Raw genomic sequence first — 16,701 nt, 5'->3', positions numbered from 1 at the left:
AAACAGAAAGGGAAAATTATCCTATCTAATAAAGAGGGAATATGCAAATTGACCATCACACATCGCAAAGCTGGTGGCCGCACAGCAGAGGCGGGATTTCCATAACACAACATGGCAGCAGCCACAGTGGAGGATAAATTCCCATAACAAGCCTTAAGGAGCAATCAGCAGGGACCTAAGGTTGCATGGTGCTGGGTGGGGCAGGGGGCCTCAGGCTGCGCCCTCTGCCCAGTGGGGCTTGACTGGGGACCTCAGGATGCGCCGCCCTGCTCCCTGCTCGGTAGGGGTTTACAGGGGACCCCAGGCCACACCCTCCACCAGGCAGGGCTTGATGGGGGCCCTCAGGCTATGCCCCCCACCTGGTGGGCGGGGCTTGACAGAGGACCTTTCAGTCCGCAGCCCAATGCTCTACCACTGAGCCAAACCGGTTTCGGCCCTGTTTTCAATCTTTAACTTGAATAACCAGCCTGACTGCTGCCCCAAATGACTGCTGGTCAGGTTTCTCATTGTAATCTCTGCCTTTTGACTTTAAAGTTTTCTAAACTAGGGTAAATAGAACAGATTTGTTTAAGGCCCTTTAATGTTGGAGGACTAACAAGGGGCCACTTTGGTCCATCCAGCCTTTTGTAGTGCCATAGTAAAAGCTTTGTTTTAACCCCATTAATGCCCATTTTATTTACTCCCTCCTCTTTTTAATAACCACCTAACGATTTTCACCTTACTGGGATGAGTTCTGTGACACTAGTTTGTTTTCTCTTTGTTTCACAGCTATAATATTCTTTAAAATATATTTTATTGATTTTTTTACAGAGAGGAAGGGAGAAGGATAGAGAGTTAGAAACATCGATGAGAGAGAATCATCGATCACCTGCCTCCTGCACATCCCCCTACTGAGGATGTACCCGCAACCAAGGTACATGCCCTTGACTGGAATCGAACTTGGGACCTTTCAGTCCGCTGGCTGACACTCTATCCACTGAGCCAAACTGGTTTTGGCTACAGCTACAATATTTAAAAAGAGGCATTTCATTCTATTTGATTTGGAAGTCTTTGCTTTTAAGTGCACCTTCAAATGATCTAATCTAATTGGAACATTAGGCACAATTGCCACTGTAATTTTAGGTTACACTTTTCTCAAGGACTGGCAGCAGTTTGGTTGGACTCTGCCTATAATAGTTTAGCCCATATTCGTTTGACCATGTTTTGGAGCTTCCAACCTGATGGTTACCAAGCTGAGTTCTTAGGACACAAACATTTAAGTTGTATTTTAATAAGATTTTGCCAGTTTTTTCCTTCTTAACTGAAGGACAATTGTACTCCCATTGTCTTTATTTAAAAAAAAAACCAAAAAACAAAAAACAGTATCTGCAAATATCTGAAGGCAATTAGGAAGGGGGTCTGAGTAGACTTTCGTTTTTCCTGTAATTTTTGTACTTCCATCTTTAAAAAAATTGTATTGACTTCAGAGAGGAAGATAGAGGGAGAGAGAAACATCAATGATGAGAGGGAATCATTGATTGGCTACCCCCTGTACGCATTTTCTTTAAGGGTAATATGTTTATAGAGGAAATGACAACTTTTCAAACAGATCAAGGTATATTATACATGCTACCAGTATTACAGCACAATAGCAAAAGTTAGTTATAAGTTACTGTCCAACCAGTTCCTGGGAAAACACAAAAGATAGTGATTGAGAATTTACATGAAGAAATGTTTTTGATTTTTTGTAGGATGAAGAAAGACCTTGCAATATTTTTACTTAGATATATTTTAAGATTAAAATTGCTTGCTTTAAAAAAGAAATAGTACTTACTGTTTGATTACGAAAAACTTTATTGGAAGCAGAATGCTCTGCACACTCCTTAGAAGTTCTATTATTTGCTAAAGTTGTATTTGAATCAACCATATCCACTAATGCGACACTCAGATTCACACGTAATGCATAGAGAACGAAGAAACCAAAAAAGGCCAAAACTGCTAAGTTGTAACGAGCAGAGCAGCACACTGGAGCTGAAATAAAAGATTGGGAAAAAACTTTAATTAAAAGAATAATAGATGGTATTGACTAAATTACTAAAAAAGTTACCTTTTCTGAGGTAAATATTGAATATTTTTCTCAGAATATTCTCAGATTAAGCATATCTAAAAACATTTGTCAAAAAGAATTGTTCCTTGTATCTGTAGTTAATAAATAATCGACACAGGCAAGCATATCCTGTAAAAATTTCTTAAAACATGGAGGTAATAGCTCTATCAACTTGGTTCAGAAAAATTTCCATTCCAGAGTCAATAGTGAACCCAATTCTTACCGGCTGGCAAAAATATGAGAAAAACAGATGAGGGGTTTTAATGGCATCACTATTTCTAAAAAACTATCTAAGACATGGCCAATAAATTCTTGAATACTCACAAGGGCATAGCATGTATACTACTGACTAGTAACGATCTCATTGTAAATGTAGTATAACACAAAAAGTTTACCGCTGCTGAAACCGGTTTGGCTCAGTGGATAGAGCATCAGCCTATGGAATGAAAGGTCCCAGATTCAATTTTGGTCAAGGGCATGTGCCTTGGTTGCAGGCACATTCCCAGTAGGGGGTGTGCAGGAGGCAGCTGATCGATTATTCTCTCTCATCGATGTTTCTAACTCTCTGTCCCTCTCTTTTCCTCTCTGTAAAAAATCAATAAAATATATTTTAAAAAAAAGTTTACTGCCAAGGCTAAGGCAGGAAACTCCCCTTGATAAATTTCTTACTTGAAAAACTTGCAGAATCCGTGGAAATTGCAGCATATGTGGTAACTCACATGTGTCAAACACAAGGCCAGCGGGCCAAATCCGTCCCGCCAGGCCTTGCAATGTGGCCCGCACCGCGCTGTCATCACTGCACTCCGCTGCGTTTCCATCACAATGACAGTTTATGACTGTTCAGTAAACCATTCGGCCCGCGATTTAGGCTGGATTTTAGATTTTGGCCCCTTCTCTGATTGAGTTCGACACCCCTATGGTAACTGATCAGTTGATCATGCTTACGGGGACCACAGCAAAAAGGAAAATAAGTGAATGTACTGCAATATTAAAAAAAAAAAAAAAAAAAGCTGACAGAGTAAGTTGGAGGTGCCAGTGAAAGAAGGATCATGTGAGAGAAGTCTGGCCTATTTTTAACTCTAATTGTAGGCTTATGCACATATTTCCTCTTTCTTCATCTTTAAAATCTTTATTGAATTACAGATGCTGCCCCATTCCCCCTCAAACCCTCCCCCCCCCACTCCACACACACACACACACACACACACACACTACCCTCCTCCACCTGATCCCAATCTTCCCTAGGCTTTCATCACCCTATTGTTTGTGTCCATAGGTAATGCATAGCCTAATAAAAGGGTAATATGCAAATTAACTGTCACTCTGTCACAAAGATGGTGGCGCCCATAGCCACAAGATGGCGCCCAGTCCTCTCAGCCCCACTGGAGTCCCCCAGTCCTGAGGGGGTGGCCGCTGAGAGCGGGCAGTGTGCTTCATTGCCATACCAGCTAGGGCTAGCCCCGCCCCCCGCAGCCAGAGCACACAGGGACAGAGACAGGGGGACCAGCCTGCAGCCTCCTGTGGAAGCAGTGCGGCTCCCAGCAGTGCTGCGGTTCCCGCCGGCTCCCGCAGAAGCGGCCGGCGGCCTACTGTGCGAGATATTGCCCGATGGGCTATTAGTATACATATAAGTTTTTTAGTTAATCTCTTCCCTCCGTCCCTCTGAGATTCATCAGTCTGTTTCAGGTTTCCATGAATCTGGTTCTATTTTATTCATCAGTTTATTTTGTTCATTAAATTCCTTGTTTGATTTTTATATTCTATTGTTGATAGATGGGTATTTATTACCATTTTATTGTTCATGTTTTTTTGTTTTTTTTTTAATCTTTTTCTTCTTCTTCCTCTTCTTAAAGAATACCCTTCAACATTTCATGTAATACTGGTTTGGTGGTGATGAACTCCTATAGCTTTTTCTTGTCTATGAAGCTCTTTATCTGACCATCTAAGTGATACAGCTTGGTAAAGTAATCTTAGTAGTATGTCCTTGGTTTTTATCACTTTGAATATTTCTTGCCCGTTCCTTCTGACCTGCAGTTTCTGTTGAGAAATCAGCTGATCATTGAATGGGCGCTCCCTTGTAGGTAACTAATTGCTTTTCTCTCACTGCTTTCAGATTCTCTCTCTGTCTTTAAACTTTGGCATTTTAACTATGAGCCTCTTTGTGTTCCTCTTTTTTGGTACTCTCTTTGCTTCCTGAACTTGTACATCTATTTCTTTCATCAGGTAGGGAAAGTTTTCTGTCATTATTTCTTCAAATAGGTTTTCAATTTCTTATTCCCTTTCTTCTCCTTCTGGCACACCCATGATGCACATGTTAGTATCCTTGAAGTTGTCCCAGAGGCTCCTTACACTATCTTCATATTTTTGGGTTATTTTTTCTTTTTGCTCTTCTGATTGGGTATTTTACTTCCTCATATTCCAAATCACTGATTTGATTCTCAGCATCCTCTACTTTACTGTAAATTATCCTTCATTTTTGACTGGTCCTTTTTCATGTCTATGATGTTCTTACTAAATTCCTTGAAATTCTCACTAAGTTCCTTGTCATTCACACTAAATTCCTCAAAACTTTCATTAAGTTCCTTGAGCATCCTTATAATCATTGTTTTGAACTCTGTATCTAGCAGTTTGCTTGCTTTCATTTATTTTTTTTCTTGATATTTCTTCTGCTCTTTCACTTGTGACATGTTTGTATCCCCATTTAAAAATATATATATATTTTATTGATTTTTCTTACAGAGAGGAAGGGAGAGAGATAGAGAGCTAGAAACATTGATGAGAGAGAAACATCGACCAGCCACCTCTTGCACACCTCCCACCGGGGATGTGCCTGCAGCCAAGGTACATGCCCTTGACTGGAATCGAACCTGGGACCTTTCAGTCCGCAGACCAACGCTCTACCGCTGAGCCAAACTGGTTTCGGCTGTCTCCCCATTTTGACTGCCTCCCTGTATTTGTTTCTATGTATTAGGTAGAGCTGCTATTTCTCCTGGAATTGGTGGAGTGGCTTTGTGTAATGTGTCCTGTAAGGCCCAGTGGCTCAGTCTGCCCAGGCAACTGAGCTGGGCATTTTAGGTGCGCCCCTGTGTGGACTGTGTGCACTGTCCTGTTGTAGTTGAGTCTTGATTGCTGTTAGCATCATTGGGAAGAATTGACATCCAGGCCAACTGACTGTGAGGACAAGTTGTGACTACAGCAGAAAAACTGCTATGCAGGAGACACCCCTATGAGCAGGACTTGCTTCATTGGGGCTTTGGTGCTCATTAAGTCTGCCCCTGAGTGTGTCACTGGTGGATGTGGTAGAGTTGTAATCTGGTGTGGTCTGAAGCTGTCCACTGGGTGCACTGACTCTGGGGCCTCCTGGGAGGTACAAAGTCAGCCATTGCCTGTGGCCTACTTGGTCACTTGACATGAGCTACAGAACATCTGCAGATTGCTGCTATTTGTGTTGGGCTTGGAGGTGCCCAGGAGAGGCCAAGCTGTGAACCTTGGCAAGCTGCTATTAGTGCTAGGCCAGGCATCAACTTGTCAAGAGGTATGGGGCAAATTGAGTATAGCTTCTACTTGTTTGAGAGATTTTAGGAAAGTCTAAAGCCTGAGCCAGGAAAAGCCACTGCAAATAGTTTAGGTGGGCTGCAAGTTGGATGGGGCAGGATCTCAGGGAATCAGCATGGTGGGATGAACAGTATGAACAAGGTTGATGGAAACTCCGATATCGCAACTGCCTTTTAGCACTGTGGCATGGGAGGTCTCAACAGAGGAACAAAGACCTCTGTCACTACTTTTGTCTGGGAGAAAGCTGTCTCCCAGTTCTTGCTAATGTCAGACAATTTATTTCCTCCCTGTATGTCCCTGGATTTTTTCAAGCTAATGCCTAAGTGCTAGAGCTCAGAGGGAGTAAGTCTGAATAAGTCCATGCATGGGACCTTTAAGAGGAACTATTAGGGGCAGAAATAGAATATTGGAGACTAACTATAATTATAAAAATTTTAATCATGTTCTGTTAACCTTGATTATTTTGTTCTAATTAAATGAAGCACATTCTCACCTAGCTAGGAGTTGTATGCCTCAGGGACCTAGGAGTCAACCTTCGACCTAGGGATTAATCTTGGGATGCAGTCCACTGTCATTGGAGAACTGCTTATTATCACAGAAAGATTAAAAACCTTATTAACTAAACAAAGGAGTCTTGTCCCAGTCTTCATTGTCTACTTCCCCATGCCTGTGATACTCATTCTGCATACCCATTCTTATTTCTTTTGCCTACTTCCCCATATAAGTTTTGTCCTACCCAACATAAGCATCTAGCTTATGGGGGAATGCAGAACAGATTTTCATGGATGAACTGCTGCTCTCCCATACTGCTGGCAGTATTGGAATAAATGTGCATATATGATTCAATCCTGTCTCTGTCTGGCTCAAATAGTGACAGATAGTCCAGACCCCTTCGTTGTCCAGTTTCAGAACTGCCTGGAACTCCAGCAACCTCCATGTGACTCAGCAACAATCTCTGTTGGTTTTTACGGCTAGAAGTTATGGGGATGTCTCTTCCCAGCTTTGAAACCCTAAACTGAGGACCTGGTGTGGGGCAAGGACCTCTCTCTCTCCTCTGGGGATGGCACCTCCACACTCTAGATGTCCCTCCGGATTAAAGTGATTACAAATCAGAAAAATTTCATTTCAAAAAAGTATGGTGATAAAGCAAAATGTACTTGTGAATTTGGATAATGTTTGAAATTGATCCAATGAAAGTATGCTTGCATGACAAAAAGAACATAATATCCACTGAGCATCTGATACACTGAAATCAAGTTCAAAGCAAAATCATGCTTGCATATCGAACAGAGCACCCAGCAAAGCAAACATCAGATTCTCAAATATGATTTAAACTTAGGAAATGTGGAGTGGGTGTAGCTAAAAGAAAACAGGCTAATTTAGAATGAAGCAGGCGTGGGAATGAACCTCAGTTCTGATTTTCACTGGCTGTGTATCTTTGGAGAAGTTAAGTTTTCATTCTCAGGTTTCTCAGCTTGAAAATGAGGTGACCACCATCCACCTCACTGAGTTTTGTGTGATTAAATAAACTACTGTAGAGCAGTAAAGTAGTTCCTTCCCTGTTGACCCTGGAGAAAGTTACACCAATAAGACTTACGTGTGTAACAAGGGACAAAAGAATGACATTAATCTGTGTGTGGTGTGTATTTGGGGATGCGGGGGGGGGGGGGGGGGGGGATTAGGGAAGTCCTCTTGGAGAAAGTATATTTGCACTGAGTCTTCGCCAATGAGCAAAAAGTCATGGGACAGATTAGAGGAGGTAGAACAATGTAAGCAAAAACAGCAGTATGTACAGAAGTGAGGAAGTGAGAAAGTCAAGCAAAGGAAGAGCAGGAAACTTCAAATAATTTGACGTGGCTGGATATGGCACTGTAGTAACTGTGAGGGGGAAGTGGGTATTGAGTTTAATAATAAAAATAACTAATATTTATTGAGTACTTACTAGGTTCCTGGCACTACACTAGTCCAAGTGTGTTTGCTTATATAAAGGTTAACTGAGCCTTGTGTGGCTCAGTTGGTTGAGCATTGTCCCATGTACCACAAGGTTGCTGGTTCATTTCCTGGTCAGGGCACAGAGTAGAGTCGTAAAGCTCCCAGTGAAACATACAAGATTGCCAAGTGAGTAGATACCCATACAAAACCGGCAGGAGCAATCTGCCCTAGTGCGTGACCTTAAAGAATTGCAAACCTGTGCTCAGAGGTAGTCGCTGGGAAAGAAGACATGGCACTGGGATGGAGGTGGTAACAACATGAAGGGCAGGGAATTTCAAGTACTGGCAAGAAAATAGAATATAAAAGCTCTATGAGGACAGGAGGAAAGGAAGTCATTAGACATGTAGAAGTTCAGAGAACTGAGGGGAGATGGTGTTGGATGAGAAGTCATTCAAGAAAATGGCAAGAAATACTGTAGAAGATGGAGGGGTGTCAGATGGCAAATCTTTGATGAATGAAGCAAAGTGCCAGGAAGTGGATACAAGACACAACCATGTAGGGTAAAGACATTCAGAGTGTGGGGATACTTGTCTAGAAGCATCAATGTGGAATAAGGAGGCATCGATCTTGTCAATTTCCACAAGGCAAGAGAAAATTGAAAATTACCACTTCTTGAGAGAGCAGTGGAAAGTGAGAGTGGTATGCCCAGAAGCCAGGTTCCAGTTGAGGAGAAGAGCTACAGGTGGTGAGGCAAGACTGGTGAAAACCCGAGGATGTCAAGCATTTATTCACAGTGGAAGGATTGGACAGTGTGGAAGTGTGGGCCTGGGTGAGGGGCATGTAAATTCTTAACAGGGAGAGGATGAGACTGAGATGGAAAACCCATGGCGAGGGGGCACTGACCCATGCAAAGATGAAGGCTTTCTCGAATGAGAGTGGGCACTGGACCTAGTGAGCCTCCTTGGCCAGGAAATTACATTTAAAAATATTTCCTATCTAAATAGATATCATAAGCTTTGCTTTTAAAAAGGGTAATATACAACTGGTCTTACCCTGACTTATGTGTAATTAATTCCTGATAAATCCTTATGCCTTCCTAGCTCCCCAATCAATTTCCTGTTATGGTTGATCTTTGCCAGCACATAAGACCTTATATTTTAAGCTAGAAAATCACAAGTTCCTACAGAGCATGACAGTGAAGAATGGAAACACTCATTTTGTGGATTCCTGCTTCTCTGAGGAATATAAAATCCAAATGGTCTTTTTTACTTATCATGATAATTATGATGATACTAATAGTAAAATACCATGTGCCAAACACTATTCTAAGCACTTTCTATTAGCTTATACTCACAATAACCCTATGAATCAGGTGTATTATTTTCCCTGACTTATGGATAAAGAAAACACGAGAGATTAGATAACTCACACAACTAATTATCGGACCTGGGATCTGGCTCCAAATCTATGCTCTGCCTTTAAGCACAAACAGATGTCTTAGAAGCCCTAAAGCTTATTTATTCAACATGAATGAGCTCATTTTTGGTGTAACAGTATTTTGAAAATCCACTTAAGTGTATATAAGACAAATCTCATTCATATAAAAGTAAACGTTCAACTAATGGAAAATGAGGAATAAAGAATTTTTATGAATGGGAGGGGACATTTTGCTCTTCCTTATCTAATTCTCTCTCTTCTTTCTACCTAAATTAGCTAGAAAACTCTGTTTTCTGTTGTTTATCAGCATTGAGCCACTCTTCCCAAATCATTTTGGTCTACATCTCTGAAATCAGCTGGCCTAAGTACTAAAGCAAATAGTTGAGAAGCAAACCACAGTAAGGTTACTGAGAATTTTGTTATTTAATTAATACCTGAGAGGTATTAATTATTAACACCAAAGAATCATATCCTAATTTTAGCAATAAAGAAGCACTATACATAATTTAAAACCATGTCATCTTATTCCTAGTGAAGTGGAAAACTTTTAATTTTGTTAAGGATCAAGTAAAAAGGAAGCATTTTGCAAACAGGAATTTCTCAAATATATCGATAACACAAATGTGGCAGTGTTGTGTCAAGGAAGGAGGATGGGACTAAAATCCAGAATTCAAGTTAGTCATTAATAGAGTTTCATGCAATCATTGGGAACTTAACTTTTTTGGCCCTCGGGTATATATATATATATATATATATATATATATATATATATATATATAAAGGCTAAGTGACTGTCCATCTATCCGTCCAATTGACCAACCAGCTGGTTCATATGATGCATGCTGGCAATTTAAAAATAAACATTGACTCATGCATGTGCGATACATATAAAGCTCTTGCTGGCGCCCATCACACGCATGTGTTTCTATCTATCATTGTCGATCATGAATTTTGTTGACACTTCTATTATAGAGACAGAGCAAATAGCAATATTAAAATATTTCTTCTAATTAATTTCCTTTCCATGTGCACGAATCCATGCACCAGGCCACTAGTTTATGTATGAAAGGATGTGCCAGTAGGTGGTAGCTGGTTTCTAAGGTCTGTTAAGTGCTGTACAATTTTATAACTAACATTTTATCAGCTTTTCTCTTCTGAAAAACAAAACCATACACTTAGGCATAGATGAGGCACAGCTAATTTTATTATCAGCTTGTTCCAGAAACAAACATAAAAGATAAATAAAATGTAGGCAAACAGCCGAAACCAGTTTGGTTCAGTGGGTAGAGTGTCGGCCTATGGACTAAAGCACATGTGTCAAACACAAGGCCCGCGGGCCAAATCCGTCCCACCAGGCCTTGCAATGTGGCCCGCACCGCGCTGTCATCACTGCACTCCGCTGCGTTTCCATCACAATGACAGTTTATGACTGTTCAGTAAACCATTCGGCCCGCGATTTAGGCTGGATTTTAGATTTTGGCCCCTTCTCTGATTGAGTTCGACACCCCTAGACTAAAGGGTCCTGGGTTCAATTCCAGTCGAGGGCATGTACCTTGGTTGCAGGAACATCCCTAGTGGGGGGTGTGAAGGAGGCAGCTGATCGATGCTTCTCTCTCATCGATGTTTCTAGCTCTCTATCCCTCTCTCTTCCTCTCTGTAGGAAATTGATAATATATATATATATATATATATATATATATATATATATATGTAAATGTAGGCAAACATATGGAAAGAGAAATTTTTAGGACTTTAAAGACTTACTCCTTCAGGCACCACACCTAAAAAAACTAATTCTGAATTGTGGAGGAGTCTACACTGTTCCATAATGTGACTAATGCCAGGTCCTCTAGCTGGACTGGGCCAGAATGGAGATTGCTCATGGCAAACCCCTCTTAGAGACAGTCTGATGGTACTTGATGTTCTGATGTAAATCACCACCCCTCCCCTGACTGCTGCTACATGCTGGCTCCTGGAAGAGGCCATTGTTCTCACTCAGTCAAGCATGTAAAGCACTTGTACCTGGGACTGGTCACTTACCAGTACTAGTGACTATCCTGTCTTGTTCTGTATAGTTCTCCAGCACATGCCAAGCAGTGCAGGGATCCATTTAATCTTGCCAAACGTGCCACATATGTAAGTTTCCTTTAATAAATGCTTAATTATCAGAGTGGAGTGGCAGCCTCATTCTCTGATCTTACTCTGCCCTGCACTTAAGGAGGTAGATTTTCAGGTCGGGACTTTTCCCTAGGTCTGTATGTATTGATGTGGAAGGGATACTTTTTTTCTAAACATTCTTATTTTCATGAAAGTGCAAAGTGAATATATATAGAACATAATTTAATGAAAAAATTTACAAAAATCCGTTGTTAAAGTTTTAGAAAAAGACTTGAAAAAAAGGAAACAATTCACTTATCAATTGCAATAAACTTAACAAAGGATGTGAAGAACTTATACAGAAGACAGAAAAAAATGGAAAGATATACTACATGTTCATGGAATGGAAGAAACAACATACCCTGTTTCCCCGAAAATAAGACAGTGTCTCATATTAATTTTTGCTCCCAAAGATGCGCTAGGTCTTATTTTCAGGGGATGTCTGTTTTTTCCATGAAGAAGAATACGGTACACATTTATTGTTAAATGAAAATAAAGGAAGTTTATTACCTGTATACAGTACGGTAGGACGGTAGTTGTCAACACAAACCAGACAAACTGAATCCTACTGTATCAAGAATTTACTCATTTATTCAATGACAATCATGTCATCATCTTCTGGAACATCATCATAACATTCCAATTCCTGAATTTCCTGGTGAATTTCTTGTGACTCCATTTCTTTCAGAATCAGTGGGCCAAATCTCTCATGTTTAGCCTAGGGGGGCCTTATTTTCGGGGGGATGCCTTATATTTCACTCAGAAGGAAACCTGTAATTGGTCTTATTTTTGGAGTATGTCTTATTTTCGGGGAAACACAGTAGTTATAATGGCCATGTTATTCAAAGCTAAATACAGATTCAATGCAATTTCTATCAAAATTCCAATGACATTTTGTAAAGATATAGAACAACAACAACAACAAAATCATCAGATTTGTATGGAACCACAAAAGATCCTAAATAACCAAAGCAATCCTAAGAAAAAAGTCAGAGGTATCACACTCCCTAACTTCAGATTATATTACAAATCAACAATAATCAAAATAACATGGTGTTGGCAGAAAAACAGACATTCTAGAAATCTTTAAGGAATGAAGACTGACAAACTTGAAAATATTTATACAGAAAGATAATATGTACCCCTAAGTTCATTGCAGCATTTATTCATGGTGGCCAAAAATGGAAATAACTGAAGTGTCCTTGATAGATGCCTGGACAAAGATGTGGTACATGTATACAGTGGAATACTAAGCCATAAGATGAGATATTGCTATTTAGGACAACATGGATGGATATTGGGAATATTATGCTAAGCAAAGTAAGTCAGATTGAAAAAGTCAAGGACCATATGATTTTACTCACATGGGATACAAAACTAAAAGCAACATGTGAAGAACAAAATAAACAAACAAAAACTCAGACACAGACACAGAGACAATATTATGATGGTTACCAGAGGAAAAGGAGGGTGGAGGGTGTAAAGGGTAAAAGGGGTCAAATATATGATGACAAAGGAGATCTGACTTTGGGTGATAAACATACAATGTGATATACAGATGATGCATTGTAGAATTGTGCACTTGGAACTTACATAATTTGTTAACTAATATTGCCCAATTAATTTAATAATGACATGGTTATGGATTTGATTACAGTGCAATTAACATGGAATCTAGTCCTTTCTGCAAAACACAATATCCCTAAATAACCAATTATAGTTATAAATGAAAGCACATCAGAATTTATAGACTCCTGGCGATTTTACACCTATTTTAATAATTTGGATATGTAAACAGAATATAGCTATTATTTCTTTATTTGACAAAGTTCCCCATGTACCTTCAGTATAACATTTTCATTCATAAGAGAAAACAAATTCTTGAGGCATTCCTTTTGGAATGACCTAAAGCCAATTCTAGATGTCCAAAATTAAAATACCCAAGGATGAGGAGGGAGGTTAATCAGTTAATAGAACTGAAGGCAACCAGTGATCTACTTTCTGTTATTACAGATTAATTTTAATTAGTACACGAGGATGGAGGAGGAAGATTTATCAATTAATAGAAAGACTGCTCATATTCCTAAATGTATGTTGAAGCTATGAATCAACTCCTAGGTGGCTATTTTATCTCATTTAAAAAGACAGCCCACCACCAGATAACTTGGCATGCTGCTTTATGCATAAACTCTCTGGACTGTGGTCCACAACCAATCCAAAAGCAATAAATACTTCTTCCTTTTGGATAATACACCTATCCCCAAACTAGCCATGAATCAGACCACTACTACCTCTGCACCTTTATTTTTTCATCTCCAAAACCACTGCATAAAGGAGCCCTATCAATGCCAGGCCAACCAGCATCTCTGTCCTTCCCACCTCGCTCTATTGCTGATGGTTTACGGTATGTCCCAGCACCTGGTTCTTTTCCTGGTTAGCATATCGCTCAATAAAACCTTTCTTTCAGAAAAACTTTTGGCCTGGAAGGTTATTGTTTAACAAGTATTATCAGTAGTTTCTTTCTTTTTTTTTTATTTTTTATAAAAATATATTTTATTGATTTTTTACAGAGAGCAAGAGAGAGAGATAGAGAGCTAGAAACGTCGATGAGAGAGAAACATTGACCAGCTGCCTCTTGCACACCTCCTACCAGGATGTGCCCGCAACCAATGTACATGCCCTTGACCGGAATCGAACCTGGGACCTTTCAGTCCGCAGGCTGATGCTCTACCACTGAGCCAAACCGGCTTTGGCTATCAGTAGTTTCTTTTTATTACTGAGTAGTATTCCATTGTAGGGACATACCACAATTGGTTTATCTGGTCACCTGTTGATGGATACCTAGGTTGTTGCCAGTTTTTTTTTTTCTTATTAAAAATAAAGCTGCTATATTATGGTAATATATGTTTAACTTTCAAATAAATTGCCAAACAGTTTCCAATGTAGTTGTAACATTTTACACTCTTACCAGCAAAATGAGAGTTCTAGTTACTCTGTGTCTTAATCCACATTTGGTATCTTCAGCATTTTAAATTTTAGCCACTCTAGTGGGTATATAGTGACTGGTGGTTTTAATCTGCATTTTCTTGACATCTAATGATGTTTAATATTTGAGCTAAATTTTTATACACACACACAGAGAGAAATATCTCCTCCCAAATTGCAACAGACTTTAATAGTCTCTAGGGAATATTTTTATTATGACATTTATTTCTGTATTTCCATACTAGATTACTTTACAGAGGAAAACTATATAAATCTAACACTATATGCCATGAGGGAGGGAGGGGTGGAAATCAATTTATGGAACTAAGTCCAACTGCCAGGAAATACATCACTGTGCTACAGTATTTACATGAACATCCATCAAAACAAGCTCCCAGCTGCCAGATGGAACTATAACGCTGCCACCTCTACTGCTGCCATCTGGTAAAGTTAAATAAAAAAGATACTACAGCCCTAACCGGTTTGGCTAAGTGGATAGTGTTGGCCTGTACTCAAGGGTCCCAGGTTCGATTCCCGTCAAGGGCACATCCCCAGTAGGGAGTGTGCAGGAGGCAGCTGATCGGTGTTTCTCTCTCATCGATGTTTCTAACTCTCTATCCATCTCCCTTCCTCTCTGTTATAAAAAAAAAAATCAATAAAACATATTAAAAAAAAAAAGATACTACAGGACTATATATACACTATTCTTGATCAGGAAAAGTCAAATTTCTAATTCAACTGTTTCTTATGCACACTTCTTTGCAACGACCGAAGGCACGCCAACTGTTTTGCTCTTTAGTTTTAATTACTTTTAAAGAAGTTTCATTATAGAAATATCAAACAGCACACTATCTTACTGTTCCCCCTCTACCCCCATTCAGGGAGGATGCGCTGCGAAGTATCCCCCCGTCTCTAATTGTTGCAAAGACCTTTGGCAAGTTACCTTGGAACTTTACAGATATATCTTGAGGATAACCCAACTTGTTTCCCTAACTTAAATGTCAAGACGGAAATAACAGCGCGCAGCATCTTTTAATCTCTTACTGCAGAATTTCAAGATATTCGCTGGGTTGTGCAATCATTTCCATCCGCGTCCTCACAAATATAAGCTTCCCTTTTGGTCTCCCTTCCTCGCCCAAGGAGCTACCAGACCACAAGCTGGCAGACGTGGAGACCTGGAGGGACAACAGGGAGGAAGCGCCAGCAGCTCCGTCCGGCCGGTCCATTTGCAGGTTTCTCTCCCCGGATCGCTCTTACACGGGGTGCTCCGCCCGCCCCTTGGCTTATCGATTGCATTGATTTATCGATTCTCCCCCAGTTCATTCCCCCAGGGGGTCTCCCACCCCACCCACCCCCGATCGATACTACGAAAATCTCGCCAGCAGCCCAGTGCCCGCGGTGCCAGCACGTCCCCGCCCGGGCCCCGCGGGGCTGCACTTGCCGAGGTCCCACTCCTGTGGACCGGACCCGGCCTCAAGGTCCACGCCCGCCCCCGGCGCCCACCAGCCGGCTCCCCAGCCCTCGGGACCCCGCCCGCCCCCCCCCCACCCCCTCGGCCGAAGCGGCTCTGGCCCCACACACCGAGGGCGCGGGCACTCGGGCCTCCCCCGCTCCGATCGCTCCGCGGCTCACCGGCCTCCGCCTGCGGGGCGCCCTGCAGGAGGGGTGTACTGTCCGAGACCAGCTCACCATCCGGGGACTGGCCGGGGACCGGCGACCTCATGGCGTCTCCGGGGAGCGGGCAGCTGATCTGCCGGCTCCTCCGGGGAGCGATCGGGCCGGACAGCCGAACCCCGGGGGCAGCCCCCGGCCTGGCAACGCCCCTCAGCCCCGGCCGGTCGCCGCGGTCCCGCCCCGAGGCGGCCGCGCTGGCTCCGCCCCCGCCGCCATCTTGGCTGTGGCTGCCGGGCAGTGGCCGCGGAATTCCGGGAGTGGAGGATTCTGGGAGTGGGGGCTGGGGGCGGGCGGGCGGGCTGGCAGCCGGAGGGTTCGGAGGAACAATGCGCCTGCGCTCCGCTCGCCCCAGGAGGGCGCCGGCCACCCCTATGGGGCCGCGGGGAAGGCACTTGAGTCGCGCACCGTTAAGGAGAGGGTTTGGCTCGGATTTGGGAAGTGGATGGTGTACATGTGACATTCACGTAGGGGCGGTAAATGGCCTTGCATATTAGCAGCCCTGCTCCTGTCTATCTACCTGGGACCGCTTACTGTCCCTAAAGTAGCTTCTGAGAAGGAAAAAGCCCCTAGAAGCCTGTTGAGTCCCATGAAATGGCCGCTTTTGTATGTCACAACAACCCAATATCTCGGCAGTGTCCTAGGATCCCGCCCATAGAATCCTCGGGTCGATAGGTGTTGTGCCCGACAGGCCTGAGGTTCCCAACAGCCTCCCCTGGCATTTGCTGACGCAGGAGGAGGAGCCAGGAAGGAGGACCCGCTTGTCTGGGGGGGCTGGTGGGGGTGAGGGTGGGACAGACCTGGGGCCTCTGTCCTGACCCTCAGTTATTGTGGGTAATAAAGATATGTAAGGAAAATGACAAATATATATATATATA

At 42.1% G+C, this 16,701-nt stretch overlaps 1 protein-coding gene across 3 annotated transcripts in view; it reads right to left on the bottom strand.

Moving 5' to 3' along the window:
* SLC17A5 (solute carrier family 17 member 5) overlaps positions 1-16,163 on the bottom strand; it is a 53,660-nt gene extending 37,497 nt beyond the window's left edge. For 2 of the 3 annotated variants that reach the window (XM_045572672.1, XM_045572673.1), the window contains exons 1-2: positions 15,734-16,163; positions 1,814-2,010 (exon numbers count right to left, since the gene is read on the bottom strand). In XM_045572672.1, coding sequence (XP_045428628.1) covers positions 1,814-2,010; positions 15,734-15,875 — 339 coding nt within the window. In that variant the 5' untranslated portion in view covers positions 15,876-16,163. The remainder of the gene's footprint in view (positions 1-1,813; positions 2,011-15,733) is intronic. The other variant, XM_036414234.2, reaches the window with a different exon arrangement.
* Positions 16,164-16,701: the final 538 nt, after the last annotated feature.

The sequence above is a fragment of the Pipistrellus kuhlii genome, unplaced genomic scaffold (genome assembly GCF_014108245.1).
Source record: "Pipistrellus kuhlii isolate mPipKuh1 unplaced genomic scaffold, mPipKuh1.p scaffold_m20_p_5, whole genome shotgun sequence".
NCBI lineage: Eukaryota > Metazoa > Chordata > Mammalia > Chiroptera > Vespertilionidae > Pipistrellus > Pipistrellus kuhlii.
This window is presented reverse-complemented; position numbering and strand designations above follow the sequence as displayed.